The 21,914-nt window shown below is 37.8% G+C and overlaps 3 protein-coding genes across 13 annotated transcripts in view; 2 read left to right on the top strand and 1 right to left on the bottom strand.

Moving 5' to 3' along the window:
- The first annotated feature begins 1,109 nt into the window (after positions 1-1,109).
- Positions 1,110-21,914, top strand: part of LOC106871636 (uncharacterized) — a 175,414-nt gene continuing 154,609 nt past the window's right edge. For 7 of the 11 annotated variants that reach the window (XR_016244589.1, XR_016244587.1, XR_016244588.1 and 4 more), the window contains exons 1-2: positions 15,224-20,907; positions 21,841-21,908. Coding sequence is in view for 6 of the 11 variants with exons in the window: in XM_089364178.1 (XP_089220304.1) it covers positions 20,756-20,907; positions 21,841-21,908 (220 nt within the window). In the remaining 5 variants the exon portion in view is untranslated. The other 4 variants (XR_016244590.1, XM_089364181.1, XM_089364177.1 and 1 more) reach the window with 3 other exon arrangements.
- LOC149132287 (protein CFDP2-like) lies at positions 2,127-2,651 on the top strand. The gene has a single exon (XM_089364887.1). It carries the CDS (start codon positions 2,127-2,129, stop codon positions 2,649-2,651), a length of 525 nt encoding a protein of 174 aa, XP_089221013.1.
- On the bottom strand, positions 3,326-3,853 carry LOC149132288 (zinc finger MYM-type protein 6-like). Its single transcript, XM_089364888.1, has one exon. It carries the CDS (start codon positions 3,851-3,853, stop codon positions 3,326-3,328), a length of 528 nt encoding a protein of 175 aa, XP_089221014.1.

Below are 21,914 nucleotides of genomic sequence, written 5' to 3' on the forward strand. Positions count from 1 at the left end.
ACCCACAATTTAGTCATTTTTCCTAAGCAAAGACGAATACAGTTGTACCATTGGAAGCTATAGGGTCACTCGAACATAACAGATGAGCATTATTTGTAATTCAATGGTACAACAGTGTAAGATTATCCTTTCAGGTATACTTACATTGTGATTTCTGCAATGTGGTGCATAGATTGTCAAGTAAATGAGACGCATCTTTGCCTCCACTGATTCACTTGCAAAGTGTTAAGTAAAATTATTTCATTGCAGACCTCCTTTGAGTCTTTTTATTATCACTGCGACACACATAGTCCTCAGTTGGTAACATTGATTTCAAGGCCTTCCCAGATGAGTGACTGGTTGTTCTAAGACATTTATTGATTGTAAATTTTTTCTGCACAGTTACCTATTGGTATAGTGGTCATTTGCAAACTCCAGAGGCAACACTTTCATTTCCCTTTACTCCAAACGTGACACATTGTTATTTCAATTGGGTCATACCCTCCCAATTGCTATAGATCCATAATGCATCTTACAGTTGTGCCTGTCGACTGTATGGTGAGGAATCTTACATTGGTGAGTAATAACAACTAGGCTAGGGTAGCTGACTGATTATCGGGATCATTCGTCTTTTGGTTTCCTGTAGCTTTGCTCTCTTTTACAAACCCAGTGAACATATATATATTTCCTATTTCAAAGAAATTCAAACAATACATATTACACACAAGTTAAAAAAGATTCCCAACAATTCAACTTCTCTGGTTGACATTAACACACCCATCCCCAATAGGGGCCTTAACTCCCACATTTTTCAGCTCCATGAGCTCCATTTTTCAGGAGCAAAATCCTTTTAGGGTCCATGTAGTGTCTTAAGCCAAAAAATTTTTTAACTTCTTGCATAGTTCGAGCCCACAACAATATCATATCTCCTCCACTATTTCAGTGTCAAAAGTGAAACAATAGCATGTCGCTACTGTAATTTCAAATACTTTCAATTTCATACTGAAACTATTAAAGTGAGACTATACTCTCACATATATACAGGCATACTATAAGACACAAGTTAAAAACATTCCCAACAATTCAACTTCTCTGGTTGACATTAACACACCCACCCCCAATAGGGGCCTTCATTCCCACATTTTAGAGCTCCATGAGCTCCATTTTGGAATATGCGCATAAAGATCAATAGTATGGGATACATGTCTCATGAGTAGAATTTTTTTAGGGCGTGTAAAGAGGGAAAGAACCCTCATGTGAAATTTTGATGAAATTCGAATCATATGTATTCCAGTTCCTTACAGAAAATATAACAGAAAAGTTTCATTCTTCAATTGCATGTAACACGGGCAACGCCGTGTATCTCTGCTAGTCTATAATATTATGTGACTTGCGATGCATTGATAATAATAATTATAGTAAAAGTTTTGAATCTTAACGTACATTATAAACAGTGTCCACCCCACCCCCACTGTTATGAACATTTATGACTCTCCCTAAGTAACTATACTTCTGATCTGTGGGTAGAGGTTTTCCCCTGTCTGTATTTTTTTTTAGTGTATGTGCCTGTGAGCTTACCATATAAGTATCTGTATGTACTCATATGAACCTCATTATGTATATATGTATATATTTATATCTATGTGTACCTCTGTGTGGACTGCATGTTCATATGTATGTATATATGGGTATAGGTATATTTATGTCTATATGTTCATTTATGTGGACTACATGTTCATATGTGTGTGTGTTGGTATCTGGATATTTGTATATATGTGTGAATATATATGTGTGTGTGTTTGTGTATATGAATATGTAAGATTCATACCATGCTGTGTAGTATTTGTATATGTACACATATACGATATATGTGTGTATTAGCATATAAGATTAATACTGGATATGTATATATATGACTACTTTCATGCCCTTCTTACACTTCTCTTTACTGGCTCTTAATCTGGGTGCTGTATGGGAAGGAGAGAAAAATTATGCTTCATAGAATCAAATTCATGCTGTACACTATGCTACCTAGCAAACGTTTACACAGATTTTTCTAAACACGAACAAATGCCCCTCAGTGACTACCTTCCTGTTGTCCCTTCCAAGTATACAATTTTAGGGCTGCAAGCATCAACGTTGGCATAATGAAGGGGAGATCTGTTGAGATTGTTGAAATGATGGAGCATTGTCATGTTGATGTGTATGGTGTGCAAAAAGTGAGATCGAAAGGAGCCTCTGTTAGATTCCTCATAGGTGAGAAACAGAAGTTTAAATTCTTCTGGGTAGGCAGGAGTGATGGAGTGGGTAGTGTAGGTATACTCGTAGTGGAAAAGTGGGTGGATAAGGTAATTGAGGTAGTCAGAGTGTGCGATAGGTTTATTAAATTGAGACTCATCATAAATAGATTAAGAGTTACATTTATCTCTGCCTATGCTCCACTACCTGGGCTGGCTAATGGTCAGAAGGACCAGTTCGATGAGGTCCTTTTGCAGACTACCTCAACAACAAATGACAGAGACTTCGTTATTGTAGCCGGCAACTTTAATGGACATGTTGGGCAGCTTTCCCATGGATTCCATGTTGTGCTTGGCAGTTATGGCTTTGGTACCAGAAATGAGGAAGGTACAAAGCTACTTGAGTTCTGTGATGCAAATGATCTGCAATACTAACTTTAGAAAGCCAACCAGTCACCTAATTACTTTTCGGTCTGGTGGGAATATAAGCCAGGTTGATTATCTCCTTGCTAGGCAGGAAGATTATCTCCTTGCTAGGCAGGAAGACAGGCAGATGCTCCAGCATAGGCTACTAGTTAGTGACTTCAGAATTAGAGCTAGAGAGATTTAAAGACATAATCCACGTTGGAAAAGAAGATTATGGAAGCTCAAAGACCCAGCAAACCAACAACAATTTAGAGACGTTCTACTGGAAGCCTCTGATGATAGAGAGGTGGAAGAAGGGACATATAGCTTAGAGCAGTGTTCCCCAACCTTGTTTTCCAGTGCCCCACTTTTTAATAACAAATTTTCCAGTGTCCCACTTTTTAATAACAAAAAATCTGGCGCCGATCAACATTTTTTAAAATATAGAAACAGTTTTTTAATTCAATTACCTGGCTGACAGATAGCCCAACTCATTTAAGGAGAATCCTGTGCCTGGTGCACAGGGTTCTTGATTTGAGGAGACAATTTCGTTAACATCAGCTGTACTTCATTACATTTTGTAATTTTCAGCTAGTTTCTCTTGGCTTCCAACAAATTGTCAACTGCACTGAATCAGCATTCGACCAAATAAGATAAGGGAAAATGAATCAATAGTTCTCTTGCTGATATAGAGATGTTGGGGGTTATTTTTTTTCAACCTTGTCACATAGCCACATATTTGTACCTTTCACTTTAAACAAAGTCTTCACTGATTCATCATGTTGCAATTCTGATAACTCTTCTTGGTATTGAACTGCAGCATCAGAAATGTCAGTGAGCAGTGGTTGAGTTAACCAAGTGGGAAAATCCATTGTCTTCAAATCACGAAATTGGTTGTTGAAGTCTTTTATTAAGATATTCAAATGGTTAATAATTATGGTGGCCGCATCATTCATTATCTCATATTTACTCAACCAGTATAACGGACTGAATTTTCTTTTGGAAACACCTTTTTGACATATTTTGAGGGCTGTAATGAATCCAAAAATCTTTGCTTTCGCATCAACAAGTATCATGTTTACACTTTGCAGTTGTTTATTCAAGTTTCCAAGTTTCTCAAAGATGTCTGTCAAATAACTGACAAATGTTTTTCCATCCATTGTTAACAGCATTTTCATTTCACATTTATCACTGAGAAAGTCGTTAAGCTGGTCAAATAATTTCATGAACATCTTTAAGCTATTTCTACTTGATAGCCACTTTACTTCTGTATGAGACTATAATCAAACATGCTCGGCACTTTGATTTACACAAAATTGCTTAAAAAGACATTTGACTTTGGGATTTGCTTTAATTGATGAAATGGGGCAAAATGTTGAAAACCAGCTTATTGAGTCATTAAAATCAAGAAAATTCTCATTACAAATGGATGAATCTACATTTCAGGACACACTTGATCACAGCTTGTAGAATTTCATTAAGAACAGGGGACAGTTTCTTGGCAGCCAAGTTTTCTTAGTGTATGACGCAATGGACAATCAACATGTTTGGATTTTCATTCTTCATTATTTTTAAGTATCTCGTTTTCTTGACCATTAAGGTAGTAAGTTTTCTTTTGGTATTTTGTTTGCATCCAAATAATGTGGATATCCTTTGCAGTTGTGGTTGTTTCCAATGGTTCACAAAACAACATCTCTTCCTGAAAAGCCTTGTGCTCAATATATATTACATAAGTCAAATAACAATGCCTCACTGTCCTGAAATGTGGATTCATCCATTTGTAACGAGAATTTTCTTGATTTTAATGACTCAATAAGCTGGTTTTCAACATTTACCCCCATTTCATCAATTTTATTGGAGACAGTGTTATTACTGAGTGGCATGTCCCTGACATCTCTATCATCTTTTTGTTGTACAGTTTCTAAGAATATTGAGATAGCTGGTTTAATCAGTTGCTCTCCAATAATGTGATTCTTTCCATGTTTTGCTATAAGCAGGGAAATTTCATAGCTGGCTTCGAAGGCAGAGTCTTCTTCTTGCTTTGTTTACTCATTTTAAAAAGGGCGGACACAAATCCAAGAAAGCGAAGCAATGGAGATGACGATTTTTGCACAGCATAGAAAGAAAGGGATTTGAAGCAACAATCAGCAATAGTGAGCAGAGTTGACTGAAGCTTTTATAAACACTGGACAATAGATATTCAAACAAAGAAACAAATGCCTAACAAATGCAGATACCTCACTTGGTATACTGATTGGTTGTAGCTACACTGATTCCCATGGTTTAAGTATAAATATTGCATGGTAATGTTTCTTTTCATTTCAATGTCCAAAATAGACTTAGGGTCGATAAGTGTGCACTCAAGTCACTTGAAAAAATTTTCACAACCTACGCTAACGTATGCCCTACCCCAATTTTCTCACACCCAATGTTGGGAAACATTGGCTTAGAAGACAACTGGAAGTTCCTGCAGAACAATTTACTGGGTGCCACTGACCAAATCTGTGGTTGGTGAAAAGTCCCAACCAGGCCGAGGGTGATTTGGTGGTGGAACAAGGGGGTGGACAGTGCTATAAAAGCAGAGACAGGCCTGGAAGGACTGGGCGGAAGCAAAGCTTTATATCAGGGAGCCAGAAGAGAGGCTAGGTGATAGGCTTACATTGCAGAAGGTAAGAAGTTTGCCAATGCATGAAGATCAGAAGTATGAGGTGTTCAGGATTGCAAAGCAGCGTATCAGAGAGAATAGAGATGTGGCAAGTGAGAAGTGTGTGCAAATGGATAATAGTATGCTTGCACTTAGTGACTCAGAGAAGAAAGATATGTGGAGATGCCATTATGAAAGGTTTTTAAATGTGGAGAATCATTGGAAGAAAGAGAGTCTTTCAAATATTGAAACAACTGAGGGACCAGCCATCAGAGTGGATAGCAGTATAATAGATAAGGCAATTAAAAAAAATGAAGACTGGGAAGGCCCCTGGACCATTGGGTATCACTGCCGAGATGATTAAAATACAGTGGGATATAGTCTAGTCACTTGCATAGTTAATCAGATTATTCAGGAAGGCGTCATCCCCAAAGACTGGTGAAACAGTCTTATAGTCAGCTGCTACAAGGGTAAAGATGATGCCTTAGATAGGAACAACTACAGAGGTATCAAACTGCTGGATCAGGCCATGAAAATTACAGAGTGAGTTATGTCAACTAATTAGGGATAGAATTAAACTAGATGGGATGCAGTTTGGTTTTGTTCCTGGGAGAAGTACCACAGATGCCATCTTCAAAGTGAGACAATTGCAAGAAAATATTTGGCCAAAAATAAGCCATTGTACTTAGCCTTTGTTGACCTGTAGAAAGCTTTTGACAGGGTTCTCCACTCTCTTATTTGGTGGTCTCTAAGGAAGTTAGGAGCAGAGGAGTGGTTTGTTACAGTGGTTCAGGCCATGTACAGTGATGCTGTCAGTAAGATGAGAGTTGGCTTTGAATACAGTGATGAATTTAATGTACAAATTGGAGTATACCAGGGATCAGTTCTTAGTCCACTCTTATTCATCATAGTTCTCCTGGCCATAACAGATGAATTCAAAACTGGATGCTCTTATTGCAGAATCTGGAGCAGAATTGGAGAAGTTCCGGATTTGGAAGCAAAACTTGGAATCAAAGGGCCTTAAAGTTAACTTAGCTAAGACTAAAGTTGTTAGCAAGAAAGGAGATAAGACTCTCAGTCTGGCTGGCAAATGGCCCTGTTCAATATGTAGGAAAGGAGTAGGACTTAATTCCATTTGCTGTACCAAGTGTAAGTTATGGACGCATAAGAGATGCAGTGGAATAGTGGGAATGTTATCAGATAAGGTTGCTTTCATATGTAGCAGATACCCAGGAACAATAAGTACTAAGAGCATGAGGGACTTAAACTCTCTCAAATACCAAGGAGATTCTCTTGAGGTAGTAGATAGTTTTTGCTATTTAGGTGACTAAATTAGTAATGGTGGTGGATGCTCTGAAAGTATTGTTTCTAGAATGAGAATAGGGTGGAGGAAGTTCAGATAAGTACTATCTCTGTTGGCAGCAAAAGGACTCTCTCTCAGAGTGAAAGATAAATTGTATGATGCTTGTGTGAGAACGGCTATGTTACATGTTAGTGAGATGTGGGCTCTGGTTGCAGAGGACATGCATAGGCTGGAGAGGAATGCCGGTAGTATGCTTCATTGGATTTGCAACATCAGAGTGCATGACCAACAAAGCACAACTGTGTTGCGAGAAAAGTTAAACATAAAGGGATTAAATGTGGTATGCAGGAGAGTAGAATGCGTTGGTTGGGACATGTGATGTGTATGAGTGAAGACAGCTGTATACAGAACTGCCTGTTTCTGAAAGTGGATGGTACTTGTTGAAGACCCAGGAAGACATGGGATGAAGTGGTGAGGACTGATCTTGGGATGCTGGGGCTCACGGAGGAAATGATAGTGGACTGAGATGTTTGGCGATATGAGGTTCTAGAGAAGACCCATCCGTGAAACTGAGTGCCAGAAGAGTTGTGTCCCACCCACATGGAACAACACACTTTTCACCCACTCTACCTTAAGAAATTGAACTACAACTTCTCTTCTAACTGTATCTTTCTCTTCCTCACATTTCCTTTTCATAAATTATGATTGTTTTCCTATCTCGTTTCTTGCCCTCACTACCCAGCTCACTGTATCACTGCTCCTCACACCCCTAACACCCACACCCTATTTTTCTAACCAAGTTCTATGCTCATATTCTTGTTATTTGTGAGTAAACCCTAGCACTACACCATCTCTCTTTGACTCTCTCTTACACTTTTGCTGTGTCCTACTCTCTCACTTACCCTTTGGGCACTCTTTCTCTCCTTCCCTTGTTTTTCCTCTGATTAGGTAACCAAGTATCTCCTTTACATCAGCACACTTGTTTCTGGCCTCTTTCTTGTACCTCTCTCTCTCTTTGTGTGTGTGTGTGTGTGTGTGTGTGTGTGTTTAACCTTGAACCTCCTCTACAGCAAGACACCTATTTCTGCCTCTCTTTTTCTCTGTTACACTCTAACCTTTCATCTTCTGATACTGGATCACCTCCTCTAATGCTCCCTTGGTTGTGGCAAGACACCTGCTTCTGTCTCTTTGTCACACTTTAATCTTCCATTCTCTGACACGAGTTCCCCTTCTCAAATGCCCTACCCCTCTCATAATTCCTTGTCTTGTCTTGGTTACCCTGAAAGTGCTGGTACCACATTAAAAGCATCCAGCCCACACTGTAATGTGGTTGACATTTGGAAGGGCATCCAGTTGTAAAAATCATACCAAAACTAACTTCACCTGTACTAGTGCCACGTAAAATGCACTGAGTCTACTTTGCAGAATGGTTGGTGTTCGGAAGGGCAACCAGCTGTAAAATCCCTGGCAAAACAGACACAGTGGCCTGGGATAGTCTTCTAACTGGACGGCTTCTGTCATCCGTCCTACCTATGCATGCATGGAAGATGGACGTTAAACAATGATGATGATGAAATATATGTATATGTACACACACACACACACGCACACACAGTGAAACAAGACAAACCGATTAAAAAATTGCATTGAAGGTGAGTATGTTTGAGAAGAAATCTAACTTCAAGCACCTTTTTACTGATCAATTTTTAGACACTACTTTCTAAACCTGGCAAAGTATGTAGGGGTGCAAATTTTGATTTTGCACCTGCTAAAAATTTTAGGGGGTGTAAGTGTACCCCCCTGCACCCCCTCTCTGAGCCCTTAATTGCTTCTGCTAAATATTGATATATGTATGTATGTATGTAGGTAAGTAGGTGGGTAAGTGAGTGAGTAGCTTGTGTATGTGGTATTGATGAGCTGAAATAACTGAAATATTGATAGCTACCATTCTTATTCCCTTTCCGGGTGATCTATTTCACCTGGCTTTCAGTATATAATGTTTTTTAACACATCTTTTAAGGGACTTTCTTGGGACGAAATACCACAGCTTAAGTATTTGACATCATTAAGTTTTTGACTGGATTAAGTATTTGACATCAATAATGGTTACAGTGTTAGAGCTGCTCTTAATTCAAAATTTAATTTTGTTTTACTTGTGTGTCACTGTTGTACATCAGCAGATAGATTTTACACTGCCCGTGTATACCTCCGACCAGTGATTTCATTTTGTTTCAGTGGTGACTTGAAAATATAGTATTGGTGATTTGAAATTACAGTGAAATATTGATATTCACCATTTTCATTCATCTGAGGGGCAATTCATTTTACCTGGTTTTGAGGTATACAACGTTTTTTAGTACTTTACATCCCAAAGGAATTTTCCTGGAATGAGACACTACAACCAAAAAGTGTTTAGACAACAGATATGCATTAAGCGTGTGACATCAATGTTTACATTATTAGAGCTGCTTCTAACTCAAAATTTAATAGGTATGTATGTATATATATGTATGTGTGTGTGTTTTATGTGTATGTGTGTGTGTGTATGTATGTGTGTGTGTGTGTGTGCGTGCGTGTGTGTGTGTGTGGAGTATGTATGTTAGATTGAAAAGAAAATCTTGTCATATTTCGAAATGGGAAAGAAACAAATGTTTTTTTGGTCTGAGTCTATATATTTAATGAAGATATTTCCCTTCTTTATTGATAACAAAATACCATCTATTTGACAAATTGTTGATCCCTAGTGTGTACATTCCTCAGGCTTTGAAGTAAAAAAAAAAAAAAAAAATTATAACTTTTAACCCCTTCACAAGTAGGAAACAATTATCTACCATTCACAGTATCCACTCTTCAACCATATGATCCATTTTTTAAAAATGTATTTTTCTATACTCTAAAGACGTTATTAACAAGACAGCAGAGTATCAAAAATTGTACTATACAAGACTAAGTAGCAGAAATAACATCTTGCAACCTTTAGTAATGTTCCTTAAATAGTTCAAATCCTCTTGGGTCAACTTCGCCTTTCACCTTTTGGAGTTGATAAAAAATATACTAGTCAAATTAGTATATCCCTCCCTTAAAATTTTGGTCTTGTGTCTTTTTAAAACAAAATTATTATTTATTAATTTACCATACTAATTTTGCTTTCTTATTCTTTTAGCTTACATCAAAAATGTTACTGTTTCTGGTCCAGTCTACCAACTAGAAGTGATAGATACTGCTGGATAGGTGGGTATTACTTTTGATATTTTTATTGACACTAGAACCAAGAGTACATATCTCAACATTGAAAGTATACTGACTTTGTCACTATCTAGAAAAACAAGACACAAATCCAGTAGGGGTATGGTATTCCTGTCTATTGTTGAGAAGATTCTGCCAAGACTTGTCCAATCAGTATTAGAGAACATCACAACAGGGTCATAGTATGATTTCCACAGACACCAACACACAGGAGAAATGCAGGAACCAGCACCAGAATCTGTTCATTGCATTTGTGGATCTATCAAAGGCCTTTCATGCAGTCAGCAAGGAATTTTTTCAGTTAAAACTTACAATTCTTTCAGTCATTCCTGTCTCCTAAATTAATGAGACTTAAAAATGGCATGCATAAAACATGTAAGGTAATGCTTAATGCTTTTAATAGTGTTTTAACTTATATATAGAGTCAGAGTTCCTCTACATTAATCATATGATCTAAGTTTTAATAATATGTTGAATGTTTTGTTTTATGCTTTGTTAGATTGATATGAAAGTTGATGGATACATTCTTGTGTACTCATTAACATCACAAAGAAGGTATGTATTGTTATATAAGCTGAACCCTTTACTTTTCTTCTTAATTTCAAAGTTAATAGCTGTTGTTGTTTGTTTCCAATTTCTTGTTTAGCTATGTTAACTGTACATCAGATAACTGATTCCTTCTAGTGTTTCACTCGAGATTCTAATCACACAACTACACCAAAACAATTTCCTTGATTTAAATGTAACTTGTAATTATTGCTAATAGTAAAGCACTAACCTATACTATCCAGAGATGTACTTTCATAGCAAGTGACTTGATCTGAGATCATGTGCAGAAACAAAAAACAATTGCAGAGTGGAAGATATTTGTAAGCCATTCAAGAACACACAAAAACAGTTAGTTTCACTTCAACATTTAATTTTCATCTGTGTGAAAATATTTTTGTCACTTTGAAACTGTGACCTGTACACTGACAAAACTTGGTGCTGCATCTGAGAAAGTAACAGTTAGTTCATGATATGCATGTATGTACAGTGGCAGACTTGGTCTAAAAATATTGGTTGGCAGGAGACTAAGGGGGCCCACCTGCAATAACAATGCTATAATTTAATTTTTTTTTTGTTAAAAGTATTCTTTTCAACTGTCTACAAACACAGCCAGGCTGAAATAATTAATGCTTTCTTCCAGGAGTGAATAAAAATTCTCAAGCTTGAGGGGATGGGCCCCATAGATACTAACAAGAGCTGCTATATATGAATTCTAATGGTGTAGGGGCCCACTTGCCATCGGGCAAGCTGGCAACCTGGCCAGTCCACCTGTATGTGTGTGTGCATGTGTGTGTGTGTGTGTGTGTGTATGTGTGTGTGTGTATGCATGTATGCATGCATGCATGTGTGCATGTATGCATGGATGTATACGTATACATGCGCATGCATGCATATACGTGACAAAAATATTTTGACACAAATGAAAATTAAATGTTGAAACTAACAGTTTGGTGTGTTCTTGAATGGCTTACAAATATCTTCCATGTGGCAATTGTTTATATACTTGTAGTGGATCTTGCAGGCATGAAGTGGATTCGATCCACCATAGCCAAATTTAAATTAACACTTCAACAGAACTTTTCTCATGGTGGAACAATAGTTTTTCTGTGACAGCAGTTTTACATTTTCCAGATGCCTTAGTATTGTCTTCACCACTTCTACTTCACCAAAAACTAGAATAGAGATATCACAGGCCATCAACTAAATCTATTGTTCTCAATGATATGTCTATCTTTCTGGATAGTTATAAAAGCAAGAACCCCAAGCAAAAATCAGTTCGTCGGCTTGTGACAACTCAGTCAGTTAGTTAATGAATGACAACTCGAGTCAGAGACAGCTACCATTAGTTAGGGAGTGGGGCACTAGAATTAGGATCACAAGCAAAGCTACTAAAGATAATGGTCAAAGGGGGAAATGAAATTTACTGTCAGCAACTATGAGACATCTTCCCACGACCCTACAACTTTCACTAGCTCAAATTCTGTCCTCTTACAACATCATTCTATCACTATCTGTGGATTACTGCTAAGAAGACGTGTACACAAAACTATACAAGGAAAATCTACCACATCTAACTTTACTTCACATACACTAGGATTTTATCACCTGCCCATTGAGGCAAGGTATATTTGATGTAACGGTAAATAAATATTTTCTTCACAACTTCAGTCACTGTTCTTTCATCTTTACATAATGGCAATCAATGAAGAACCAATCCTTACAAACTGATTATGATGCCGACATCTCATTATTGTTTACTAATTAATTTCATCCGGTACATACTATACGTTTTTAATTTAGTAGTATTTTATAGTTTTTTTGTTCAGAAACTGATATGATTGATCTGGTTTTTCATCATATAGGAGTAAAAATAAAATTAAAAAAATTAGTTTGATATATATGACTTTGTTATTAACATCTCCACTGTAGTAATACCTTCTTCTGTCTCCAATATTTAATACACTAGTGCACTTCATGTTATGGAAGAGAGTTGATCAAGTTTGGACTGACTTAGCTCCCTTTATACACACTATACTAGAAATTAGAGTTGGAGAGGATTATAGAATTTTAAAGAAATAAATATATTATGACAAATAACAACAGGATTTTGTATTTTACTCACTAGTTAAATGAATTACTTAGCATAGCAAGTATTTAACTCACTTTGCACGTTGTTAGCCTTTGTACATTTTCAGTTTCGTTAATTTATAATAGTCTTTTTTCCTTCTTCACAGCTTTGATACTATCAAATTGATTTGCAGCAATATGAAATGCAAAATATGGTAGGTATTAATTCTATAACAGTTTCTATTTTCTTACAATTTCGTTTTTACTACTGAATTCTAGATACACATCTGGCACTACTTTGTAATAGATTTGGAATTGAAAATAATCAAATAACATAAGTATTGACATGATGTTTAGATTTAATAGGTTTATATATGACCTGAATGTATCAAAGGAAATTTTTTCAATTTGCAATATTATAGAGTGGACAAAAGCTAAAAAGTGAGCTTGTTGCTACCTATAACACTATAAAGAAAATTTAAAGTTATGATTTCATTATGTTTTTTTTATCATACTTTTATGTATCTGTTTTTCAAGTTTCTTGATGTTATGAAGATTCTTCTATGTTATTTTGTTAAGATCATATCCACACACAGGACTGACACAACACTCAAATTTTGGAGGCTACATACATAGTAGACGGTAGACCAAGCCTCAACACAAAACACAAATGGAATAGTAACATCTCCACCCCACAAACTAACAAAAGAAATCAGAATAGGGCACAGGAAGAAAAAAAAAAAAAAATCAAAACAAAGGGAGACAGATACAAACAGTGCATACAAACTCACACACACATAAACAAAACACACATACACATACCAAATTCATAGACACACAATCATGTGCAGGTAAGAGAAACAAAATGAAGTAAAGAAAATAAGGCCAGACAGTGAAGAACAACAAATAGTCATTGAGAAGATCACAAAATGTGTGAGGAAAGAGCTTTGATGCAATAACCGATAACTAATAATAATAATTTGAAGTGAAAGTCAAATAATGCACGTGTTTATTGGCCAAATGACCATCCTCAAACACGACAATGTTAAATGATACAACTGTTGGTTTTCATTTGTTGTCAGTTGTTGTAAAGACACTTATTTTAGAGGTAACCTCTACACAATCATTTGATGTATCAGAAACAGCAATCAAAAAATACTCCCTTCTTTCAATTACCCTATGACCTTAGAAAAGGACACATTGGTGAATGTAGTTCTGGATGCTCTGTACTTTAGAATTGGGAAATACTTGAAATAGTCACAAGTGAAATGCCTTTGATCAAAGGTTCTCTCAATTGGGGCTGAGGACAAGAACATCCATAGTAGGATTTGAACCCAGCCCTGTGAAATTGGTTAGACCAGTATATTATTTAATCAAGAGCACTAATGGTAATTGCATGTGAACTGGTTACATTCAATTACCATCAGTTTTCTTGATTAAATATTTGAATAACTGTATTTATAAGTATATGCACCTTTTGACAAGATTGCACACCAGCAACAAGCCTGTGGAAAGTCAGATTTGCTGGAAGGGGCAACATTAAAATGTATATAAAATGTTTTTCAACTTGGTCTTGGTGACCAAGATGGAGGAGTTCTCATCAATCATATTTTCATTGTATTAAATTATTGAAATGTTAACAGTGTTTCGTTTTGATGTTACCTATAGACCTGTTTAACCAACACTATGTTATGACTAGTATTAGCATTGTATCTTTATATACAATATGCTTGTGGATAGGAAGGAAAGAAGAGCTGTATATGCTGTATACTTCTATTGTGTTCGATGTATAACAGCAGCTGTGCACCTTCCTGTATACGCAGCATATACAGCTGTTCCTTTTCTTTTCTGTCCATGAACATATTGTAATATTTGCACTTGTCATAACATACATGTTGGTGATAAAAGAAAACAAAATCTATAGATATGTTCTATATTATATATTATATTATATATATTGTTGTACTTGGAGATGGTCATCTTTTGCCAATTGAACACATGCACTATTTATTTCATCTTCACTTTAGTTTTTTTAATATATTTTTAGTTTACTTGTCTGTCAAAGTTCTTTTGTCACATTCCGTGACCTCTTCAGTGTCTCTGTGCCATGTATCTCCTCTTGTCCTGCATGAAGAAAAAACTTTCACAGATATTTAAAGTAAAAATAATGTAAACGAACTTTAGGTTAGTTTGCTTATGCCTAAACACTGCTTGGCACTGATATTACTGTAATTTTCATGACCTTGGTGGTCTACTGGTGCAAGTCAGTCAATGTTGTTGACTGTTAAAACCATGGCTTTGATTATGTCTGTGCGGAGTTGCCTCTCTTTGGTATTCCCCAATGATAACAGCTAAAGAGCCAAAGCATCAATGTCTAGGAACCTGACAAGTTGCAATGCTAGACAGATATGGTATTTTTCCACCTTTTTTTTTTACCATAAGAGAGAATTTTTCTTCACGGTAACTGCTGTGAATTTGCCTTTAGCAGTTGAAATATGTCACAAACATATTTTAACTAACCTAAAGTTCACTTACACCTAAACGTTGCTTGGCGCTGATATAACTGTACAAATAATATGAATAAAAACTGAAGTGAAGATTAGATAAACAGTAGGTGTGTTTAAATGGCAAAAGATGACCATCCTTAAGTATAACAATATCTTGCAAAACAAATACATAGACATATATTATGTATGTTATATTATGTATGTTATAGCAATTTCATCTTATTGCTTCAGAGTTTCAATTGTTATGGTTTGAAACAAAAGAGATCTTGAAGAGGACAGGTAAGTTATTTTTATTGGATTATATTTGGTCTCTATTTACTGTTGATAGTAGATATGGTGTATGTGTATCTAAACATTTAATCTATTGTATGATTATATTGAATTATCTGGGAAGTTTGTTTTTCTCTTCATAATATGTGAAACAACATATTTAATTCATAATGTTTTAATTAACCAAACAATCATTTATAAACGCAGGAATTGGTGTCTCTGTTTTGAAATACCAAATTTTGTCAGAATTTTGTTTGTAACTTATAAGGTTGGAAAACCAGAAAGCACACATTCATTATTGAGAAAAAGAAAAAAATTCATCTGATAATCAAAAAATATGTACTGCACAGAAAAGATCACGAGTAAACGAGGGGAAACAACTCTAACTTTTCCAATATTAAGTCTTCATTCAAGACAAAAACAAGTGATATTGAATAAATGAGCTTTTAACACAAAATCAAATACAATGATCCAATGCTTACAAATTGGGTAAATTGGATTCTGCTGTCCAATACCAACGTCCAACATTAGCAAACAGAAACTGTGTTATTTTTCATTATGATATGTAGCACATTACTCTACTTGAGAAGATCTACGCACCACAACAGAAATAGGATCCTAAACCCAAGGTGCCACATAAAAAGCATTAGTGTGGTGCCACGTAAAATGCACACAGCACACTCTGGGGTGTGGTTGGTGTTAGGAAGGGCATCCAGTAATAGAAACCAAGGCAAAATAGACTATGCCTGGTGTGGCTCCTGACCTTGCTAGTTCCTATCATGCCGTCCAACCCATGCCAGCATAGAAAATGGATGTTAAATGTTGTTGATGATGATGGTGATGATAACAGTAGATTCCATGTTTCTTTAGCCACTTGACAAAAATTAGTGGAGTTTGCTTGAGAATTGTTGGTCTGTTTCTTATATTCACCAGATATTGCATCTTGAGAGGAAGAGCTATTAGACTGGGTGTGTCATGAGGAAAGTCATATGTATTAAACCAACTATTTCATATATTTGATACTTGTGTTGACTCCTATATGATGAAAAACCAGGACAACCATACCAGTTTTTGAATACAAAATTACGAAACTAAAAATGTGTGATATAGCATATAGCAAGAATGGAGAGAAAGGCACAGACATAGGTTCAAATTTTTTGAGTAGGTAGCAGAGTTATGGTGGTTGGTGAGGACCTACATTTGGTTGAGAAATAGATAGATGATATGATCAAGGTGGTCACAAAGTGTGTTGTAGGATAATTTAGCTTGGACTTGTCTTTGAAAACATGACAGTAACATTTATCTCTGTATATGATCCACATGCTAGTCTGGCAGATGAACAATCGAACCATTTCTATGTGATCATGAATAACAATGACCTTATTATTGTAGCTGTTGGGCCGTTACTGCTGAGGACATGCGTAGGCTCGCAAGGAATGAAGCCAGTATGCTCCGAAAGATGTGTAATGCCAGTGTGCATACTAGACAGAGTAACAGTACCTTGAGAGAAAAGTTGAACTTACGAAGCATCAGTTGTAGTGTGCAAGAGAGACGACTGCGCTGGTATGGTCATGTAGCGAGAATGGATGAGGATAGCTGTGTGAAAAAGTGCCACACCTTAACAGTTGAGGGATCCTGTGGAAGAGGTAGGCCCAGGAAGACCTGGGATTAGGTGGTAAGGCACGACCTTTGAACATTGGGCCTCACCGAGGCGATGACTTCTGACTGAGACCTTTAGAAATATACTGTGCGCGAGAAGACCCGGCAAACCAAGTGAGACCTAAATCTAAGGCCCAGCCAGCCCACTTATGCGTATCTTCCTTCCTTCATTGGACACTAAATTCCACTTGTGAAGACCTGTTGAGGCAAGTGAAATCGAAATCGAGTTAAATTAAAATTGGATACTAAACCCCACTGCGAAGACCTGTTGAGGCAAGTGAAATAGAGATAGATTGTTGCCAGCGCCCCCGGACTGGATCATGTGCGGGCGACACATGAAATCTTTCGAGCGGGATCGTTGCCAGTGCCCCTGAACTGGCTCATGTGTGGGCGACACATGATATCTTTTCGTGCGAGATCGTTGCCAGTGCCCATGGACTGGCTCTTGTGCGAGTGACACATGAGGTTTTTCGAGCGAGATCGTTGCCGGTGCCCCTGGACTGGCTCATGTGTGGGTGACACATGAAATTGTTCGAGCGGGATCATTGCCAGTGCCCCTGGACTGGCTCATGTGTGGGTGACACATGAAATGTTTCGAGCGGGATCGTTGCCAGTGCCCCTGGGCCGGCTTGCAGGTGACACATGAGGTTTTTCGAGCGAGGTCGTTGCCGGTGCCCCCGGACTGGCTCATGTGCGGGCGACACATGAAATCTTTCGAGCGGGATCGTTGCCAGTGCCCCTGGACTGGCTCATGTGCGGGTGACACATGAAATTTTTTCGAGCAGGGTCGTTGCCAGTGCCCCTGGACTGGCTCATGTGCGGGCGACACATGAATCTTTTGAGCGGGATTGTTGCCAGTGCCCCTGGACTGGCCCATGTGCGGGCGACACATGATATCTTTCCTGCGAGATCGTTGCCAGTGCCCCTGAACTGGCTCTTGTGAGGGTGACACATGAGGTTTTTTCGAGCGAGATCGCTGCCGGTGCCCCTAGACTGGCTCATGTGCGGGTGACACATGAAATCTTTCGAGCGGGATCGTTGCCAGTGCCCCTGGACTGGCTCATGTGCGGGCGACACATGATATCTTTCGAGCGAGTTCGTTGCCAGTGCCCCTGGACTGGCTCTTGTTCGGGTGACACATGAAATGTTTCGAGCGGGATCGTTTGCCAGTGCCCCCGGACTGGCTCATGTAAGGGCGACACATGAAATCTTTCGAGCGGGATTGTTGCCAGTGCTCCTGGACTGGCTCAGGTGCGGGTGACACATATCTTTCGAGTGCTCCTGGACTGGCTCATGTGCGGGCGACACATGATATCTCTCGTGCGAGATCGTTGCCAGTGCCCCTGGACTGGCTCTTGTGCGGGTGACACATGAGGTTTTTTCGAGCGAGATCGTTGCCGGTGCCCCTGGACTGGCTCATGTGCGGGTGACACATGAAATCTTTCGAGCGGGATCGTTGCCAGTGCCCCTGGACTGGCTCATGTGCGGGCGACACATGATATCTTTCGTGCGAGATCGTTGCCAGTGCCCATGGACTGGCTCTTGTGCGAGTGACACATGAGGTTTTTCGAGCGAGATCGTTGCCGGTGCCCCTGGACTGGCTCTTGTGCGGGTGGCACATAAAAGACACCATTTCGAGCGTGGCCGTTTTCGTGCGGGTGACATGTAAAAGCACCCACTACACTCTCTGAGTGGTTGGCGTTAGGAATGGCATCCAGCTGTAGAAACTCTGCCAAATTAGATTGGAGCCTGGTGTTACCATCCGGTTTCACCAGTCCTCAGTCAAATCGTCCAACCCATGCTAGCATGGAAGGCGGACGTTAAACGATGATGATGATGATGATGATGATGTTGGATAGCATCCTAATGGATTTCATGGTGTACAGTAAAATGTATGGTTTTAGTTCAAGAAATGAGGAGGGAACAAGGCTGCTGTAGTTCTGTGATACTAATGACCTGCTGATCTGCAGAACTAATTTCAGGAAACCAACCAGTCACCTGATCATCTATCAATCTGGTAGGCAATACCACCCCTAATCACATTATTTCCCACTGAATGCCCCTTTCACACACACTCCTTTCCCTTGTACACTCTCTTATTCTCCCATTGACAGCCCACACTGCATTTGTCCATCATTATTTCCATCCCTAAAGCAGTGAACTGGCAGAAACGTTAGCACACCGGGCGAAATGCTTAGCGGTATTTCATCTGCCGTTACATTCTGAGTTCAAATTCCACCGAGGTCGACTTTGCTTTTATCCTTTCGGGGTTGATAAATTATGTACCAGCTACGCACTGATGTCGATGTAATCGACTTGATACCTTTGTCTGTCCTTGTTTGTCCCCTCTATGTTTAGCCCCTTGTGCCTAGAGTAGAAAAAAAAAAATTATTTCCATCCTTATCTACCTCTGATTTCATACCTAGCACTGTACCCCACTTACACTTCATCTCATCTGTGCTGCCACCTATTACTCCCTAACCCATTCCTATTTTCTACTGCCTTCACTCCCCACTCAAAACTGATACCACTGAACATTCCTCCACCCATGGTCATCTTTCATAGCATTTATTTGCTACTACCACCAAGATCTGCACCTGTAAATCCCCATAGCTATTCATCTGCTACTTTCTTTTCACACTCTTTTGAACTTAGCTACTTACTCATCCCATCTGATCCTCTATTCCGCTTATATTCACCTTCCTGTACTTTAGACCTGACATTGCACTATCCTCTCACTATTCTCTCTCTTACTTTTTTACTGGGATATAGCCATGTATCTCCTCTACATCAAAATATCTCTACAGCAAGATATCTATTCTTGTCCCTCTATCATATTTTAACCTCTCATTACCTAGCATAAAGCTACATATCTTAAGACTACGCTCCCAATCAGTTGAAGGATCTTGTCTTACAAGTTACTTGGTGACTTCATCAGTGCTGATGCCACAAAAAAAAAAACACTTTGTAAAGTGGTTGGCATTAGGAAGGGCATCTAGCTGTGGAAGCCATATCAAAGTAGACATTGAAGCCTGGAACAGTCTTCTGGCTTATTGCTTCCTGTCAAACCATCCAACACATTCCAGCATGGAAAACAGATATTAAACAATGGTAATGATAAATCTAAACCGTGGGAAAAATTTATTTGCAGGATAGCCACAAAAATTCTAATTGGAAGGCACATTAGGGTTGTCAGAGCAGTGAAGGAATGTTGTTGAATATATTGTTTGAATAATTTAAAGTTATACCTTAATGTGTTTGTTTTACATATTAAGCAACAGCCAAACAAATTTTTCAGTCAAATCAAGTCTCTCTCATTATTTATGTTGTTGCTAAATATGTTGTATGCTATCTAGTTATCCCAACACTTCACCTACTGCTGATAATCAATGTTCACATTTACAAATTTGTGAATCATTACCACTACTGTTACAATGTGGTATACAAAACTGGATTTTTTCCTTTCTCCATATTCTTAGTATTTTTTGAAGCAACAATTTCCCATGACATAAATGAAGTTTGTAGTGCTCCTTCACCAACATTTTCACATGGTGGAACTGATGATGTTGGTAGTGCTCCTTCATTATATTCAAATGAAGGGGTTAATGTTTCTAGTACTTCTCCACTAGGAGTTGATGTTTGTATTACTCCTCAAATAACATATTCACATGGAGGAAGTGATGTTTGTGGTGCTCTTCCACCAACATGTTCACATGAAGTAGGTGATGTTTTGTTGTGTTCCTCTATCAATATTTTTATATGCAGGAGTGGAAGTTTCTATTACTTCTCTGGCGATATGTTTACACAAATGTGATTCATTACAGTGTATGTTACTTTGAAATTCTTTAATCCTCTACTTTTCCCTATTTCAGAGCAGTTGCAATGGAAGATGGAAAAAAAAAACTTGCCACTGAATGGGAAATTCTTTTTCTTGAAGTATCTGCCAAAACAGATGAATTTATCTTCATTTATCTTCATTTTCATATTAATTACTTATTTTCACCCATATATTCCAGCATGGAAAACAGATATTAAACAATGGTAATGATAAATCTAAACCGTGGGAAAAATTTATTTGCAGGATAGCCACAAAAATTCTAATTGGAAGGCACATTAGGGTTGTCAGAGCAGTGAAGGAATGTTGTTGAATATATTGTTTGAATAATTTAAAGTTATACCTTAATGTGTTTGTTTTACATATTAAGCAACAGCCAAACAAATTTTTCAGTCAAATCAAGTCTCTCTCATTATTTATGTTGTTGCTAAATATGTTGTATGCTATCTAGTTATCCCAACACTTCACCTACTGCTGATAATCAATGTTCACATTTACAAATTTGTGAATCATTACCACTACTGTTACAATGTGGTATACAAAACTGGATTTTTTCCTTTCTCCATATTCTTAGTATTTTTTGAAGCAACAATTTCCCATGACATAAATGAAGTTTGTAGTGCTCCTTCACCAACATTTTCACATGGTGGAACTGATGATGTTGGTAGTGCTCCTTCATTATATTCAAATGAAGGGGTTAATGTTTCTAGTACTTCTCCACTAGGAGTTGATGTTTGTATTACTCCTCAAATAACATATTCACATGGAGGAAGTGATGTTTGTGGTGCTCTTCCACCAACATGTTCACATGAAGTAGGTGATGTTTTGTTGTGTTCCTCTATCAATATTTTTATATGCAGGAGTGGAAGTTTCTATTACTTCTCTGGCGATATGTTTACACAAATGTGATTCATTACAGTGTATGTTACTTTGAAATTCTTTAATCCTCTACTTTTCCCTATTTCAGAGCAGTTGCAATGGAAGATGGAAAAAAAAAACTTGCCACTGAATGGGAAATTCTTTTTCTTGAAGTATCTGCCAAAACAGATGAATTTATCTTCATTTTCATATTAATTACTTATTTTCACCCATATATGAAAATATTCTTTCATATTCTTTTATTCTTTTACTTGTTTCAGTCATTTGACTGTGGCCATGTTGGAGCACTGCCTTTACTCAAAAAAATTGACCCCAGGACTTATTCATTGTAAGC

Source organism: Octopus bimaculoides, chromosome 16 (genome assembly GCF_046866305.1).
Source record: "Octopus bimaculoides isolate indiv1 chromosome 16, ASM4686630v1, whole genome shotgun sequence".
Taxonomy (NCBI): Eukaryota; Metazoa; Mollusca; class Cephalopoda; order Octopoda; family Octopodidae; genus Octopus; species Octopus bimaculoides.